We start from the raw sequence: 4519 nt of genomic DNA, 5'->3' as shown, positions 1-4519 counted from the left end.
GTAATCCCAAAGTAATCATGGGAAATCTCAAGTAATCACCGCAAGGAACTCCCAAGGAATCATAGGAAGGAATCTACAGGAAATCTGTAAGGAATCAAGGCAAACGTGGGTAATCTCTGTACAAATTATGGGTGCGATTACCCTCGGAATAAAGCTAGATCTCAGGCAAACACAAAAAGTTCAGCGTTTTCACAGAAAGCTTGCGATGTCGACCGTTAATAAAACATTTAAAAAGAAGGTCCAAGATGTGATTCTTGCGGTCAAGATGAATCGGTATATTTATAGTAATGAGGAAACAAATTGCTTGGATTTTCACTATTGCTGCGGTTCGAAATAATCGCAAACAGTTAATTAAGGAACCACTAGCACAAGGGACACTTTAATTATATTAACCATATGTCACTCGGCAAATGCTTTTGCAAAGTCTGTATCAAATCGCGTCAACTGGTATCCTTTCAAGCTTGTAGAATATGAACTGCTTCAAAATTAAGGTTTGACAAGTAGATCTAACCTAGGTAAAACGTGTTGCTCGTCGATGATACATTTCCGAAATCGGAGTAATTTTGTCTACCACAATGCTTTTCAAAAACTTTAGGAATTAGATCAGTATCGATATCGGAGACGATAGTAGGATGTGTCGTCTTATCGCCAGATTTATGAATAGATGTGACATAAACTAATTTCAACAAGAAGGATCGCCCGTAGATAAGAGAGCCGATTTAAAAAAGTAATGTTTAATGGATCTCGTGTGAAATAACATTGACAGCTTCTTTTAAGAATTTATTCGGCAGAAATGTCGGCGGCCTGTGGAGTCGTTCAACCGTTCTAATTTTCTTGAAAACGTCACATAAATTAAGCGCATAAAAGCAGCAGTCGAAGTAAACTGGAATAAGCAATTTCCTCCGTGGGCCGCTACCTTTGTTCTGAGTAAATACTGAAGCAAAAAAATTCAGCAAACATATTTGCGATAATATCCGCCGCTGATCAGAATCTTTGCCTTCGAAAGTCATCTTGGCACGGTAATCCATGATCCTTCCGCTTAGAGTGATATATTCCAGTAATACTTCGTATTATTGAAAATAGAAAACTCTCCACTGAAAGCTAGATACTTTCGGTAGCACAAATTAGTAAGTTCCTGCATTGCGACCTTATGCGGGAAAAGTAATATAGTCTATAGTGTAGGTTGTTGTTTATATAGTGCATGAGCTTTCTTTTCTCCTTGATCAGATTAATAAGTTGAAGGGCTAAACCATCGAGGAAATTGAATAGCGTTACTTATTCTCGAATAGGGACAAATAAGGAAAACGGCATTGTGGCAAGATGGATGGGAATAAAATATATCAACAGCTTCGGAGAAATTTGGTACCGCTAAAATTCGATCCCAATCAAGACTGGCAAGGTATGCTCGAATGGCATCATAATTCGCTTTCTTGAAATCGAAAATGTAATCGCAATAAGAAATAGTATTCGACGGAGTACAATTGGTGGTAATGTCGAGATGAAGAGGCGGGTGATACTTATCACATATAAGCAAAGGATCATTTGCTAGACTAAGGGATACATTACGGGAATTTGAGAATATTAAGTCTAGAAAGGATCCGAGCGTATTAGGGATATTATTCATTTGGTAGAGATTCCAGAAGCCAAAAGTTTCATTCAACACAGTCGTTTTATCATAATCCGTTTGAAGTGTAGAGTGCGTTTCACCACGAGCCGATAAATCATCATTAATCCATCGAGTGTGGGGTAAATTGTAGTCTCCTAGCAGGTATATTGGTATATGAGCGTTGCACTCCATAATTTCGTCAATAGCTTCACAATGTTCGGAATAGCAGGATGAAGGAGAGTTAGGGGGGATGTATACCGCACCAATAATCAAAATGAAATTACCAAGTTGAATTTTTACAAACAATTGTTCAACTGAATTATTGTTAACACAAATAACTTTACTGGAAAGGGTATTTTTAACAGCAATCAAAACTCCACCCCCTCGTTCGTGACTACTTGTCTTCTTGTTGCGGTCAAATCGATGAATTATGTAATTATTATTAAGACCTAATTCGCTGTCATGAATACCTTCATGTAACCTGTTTCGGTGAATACAATAAAGTCGTAACTAATGCACGAACCAAACACCGCCCTACTCAAGAGATTTAATTTAGTTCTAATACCGCGAACGTTCTGATAGTACAAACTTAGCGGTTGAATGGTGTTATGTCATTATCTTGCGGGAACAATTTTGGGAACACCCCGTATGTAACGTATGGTTAAGTCTTTCTCATTACCAGCCAATCGTTCCTGCAACTCTGATCTTAGTACATCTGTATCAAATAGTGTTGCTAATGTAGTGTAATACATGTTGGGCCTATACTTAATAAGTGTAATTAAGAGCTCGTCTTCATTAGAAAATGCATAGTGACATTTTGTGTATGGTTGACCAAAATGTTCACAAAAAAAATTAAATAAACTACTTGAAAAACCTGTCGTGTCTCATCTGCGTATCATTCAAATAGGCACATGATATTAGTTGTGACCGCTTGCAACTAATAATCGTTTGAATTTGTTTAGTATGCATTTCTTTTCCCGGATCTTCTGTGGGTTCAACTGTAGATACTTCTGTAAATGCAACATCGGTTGTGATGCCTTCATCAATTTTTTCGTCTTGATCTTTAGGTGTATGAATCGGGGTAGTGGCTCTTTCTCGTCTTAGTATGTATCGATTTCTGCGTGCTGAAGAGGTATTATCATCCCGATCATGTGTACGTTTTGGTAAATGCAGTGTTGGTGTAGCACTTTTTTTTAATATCTTCCATTGACCTGCGACCACAGAAATATAGATTTTATAATTTAAAGGAACATCCTACCTAAACTAGTAACCTCATAGTCTTCTTCACGAAAATGTTTTTCACATATTTTTGAGTGCTTCGAAGGAGTTTTTCCTGACTTTTATGGCGATCAACCACACTCTTTTTCGTTTTTCGTCTTTGGGATACGAATGAAATTTATATTTTGTATTTTTGGTAGTGGAATTACAACCATAAACAGAGCAATTATAGGGCATTGTCACAGTTTGAATAAGAATTTTAAATAAAAATTAAATGAGGTTATGTTTTAATACCAAAACCCGATTGTAGCGACACCTATTTGTAAGTGGTCTATTGTACCATTAGTGTAGCATATGAACGCAGCCTTGCTAACTTCAAGTGATTTGGGAGCAGTAGGCAAATTTTCGTTTTGGCGCGTTGTGGTATAATTTTTAGTGCGACTTTGTAAGCTCGTAAGTACAATTCTATGATGTTTAAAAAAATAACTAAGATGACTTATTATACCTAATGGTTCCCTCGTTAAATTAACCTCAACGTTTATCTGTATTTTATCGTTTTTTTGTCGATCAGATTTTTTTTGTTTACAACGACATCCGGGGCAATGGGACGCGTTGTGCGTACAATTGCCCCTAAGATGCGTACCATTACCCCATTAGACTTTGTTGTATTTAATCACGGTTGTTTTCTTTTAAAGGAAACAATGGTGAGAACGTACCAAAGAAAAACAGTCAAAGCTGCTTGGAGCAAAGCCTCTATGTAAGCAGCTTTGGATGCAGTGCGTAACGGCATGAAAATTCGCAAAGCTGCCGAACGCTTCGAAATTCACGAATCGACTGTTAGAAAATACCTTAAAAGAGGTGCAGCTGCCGAACCATCTATGGGCCGAAAACCTGTATTTAACAAAGCACAAGAGAAGGAGATATCTGATCACTTACTAAACCTCGCAAAATCTTTCTATGGTTTATGGAAGTCGGAATTGCGTAAAATAATTTACGAATATGCGGAACGAAATAATATGAAGCATCCGTTTTGCAATCGATCTAAGATGGCTGGATATGATTGGGTCAACGCTTTTCTTATGAGAAATCCAGAACTTAGTATCAGAAAGCCCGAGGCAACAAGCCTAAACCGCATCTTTAAGACCGAAGTCGATAGATTTTTCAAAAACCTGGAAACTGTGCTGGAAAAATATCCTACCCTAACTGCTAATGATGTCTATAATGTAGATGAGACTGGGATATCCACAGTCCAAAAACCATGCCCAATAATAGGGCCAAAGGGTCAAAAGCAAGTGGGTAAAGCTACCAGCTGGGAGAGAGGCCGTAACATCACCGTTGTCTGTGCAATGGGTGCTGGTGGAAAATACATCCCACCTATGTTTATTTACCCACGTTTAAGAATGACTCCTGCATTAGAGAGGGGTGGTCCACCTGGATCTCTTTATCGTTGTTCAAAGTCTGGATGGATAAACGGAGGATTTGTTTATTGAATGGTTAGTCCATTTTGAAAAACATTCTCAGCCGAAAGCTGACAGTCCTGTTTTATTACTGATGGACAACCATTGTACTCACATCTCTCTGAAGTCATATACATTTTGCAAAGAGCATCACATCGTTGTATTTGTCCATACCACCACACACGTCGCATAGGTTGCAGCCTCTAGACGTGACTTTCTTTGGTCCTTTGAAAGCTGC

The 4519-nt window shown here is 38.1% G+C and overlaps 1 protein-coding gene across 1 annotated transcript; it reads left to right on the top strand.

The window, feature by feature from the left end:
* The first annotated feature begins 3612 nt into the window (after positions 1-3612).
* LOC116162741 lies at positions 3613-4314 on the top strand. Its single transcript, XM_031476431.1, has one exon. The coding sequence runs from the start codon at positions 3613-3615 to the stop codon at positions 4312-4314; it is 702 nt and encodes a 233-aa protein (XP_031332291.1).
* Positions 4315-4519: the final 205 nt, after the last annotated feature.

The sequence above is a fragment of the Photinus pyralis genome, unplaced genomic scaffold, assembly GCF_008802855.1.
Source record: "Photinus pyralis isolate 1611_PpyrPB1 unplaced genomic scaffold, Ppyr1.3 Ppyr1.4_LG1, whole genome shotgun sequence".
Lineage (NCBI taxonomy): Eukaryota > Metazoa > Arthropoda > Insecta > Coleoptera > Lampyridae > Photinus > Photinus pyralis.
Note: the sequence above shows the minus strand (reverse complement) of the source record. Positions and strands in the feature narration are given on the sequence as shown.

What these genes read in the sequence shown, in the direction of transcription:
- LOC116162741 (XM_031476431.1), top strand. Translation starts at nt 3,613, where the DNA reads ATGAAAATTCGCAAAGCTGCCGAACGCTTCGAAATTCACGAATCGACT.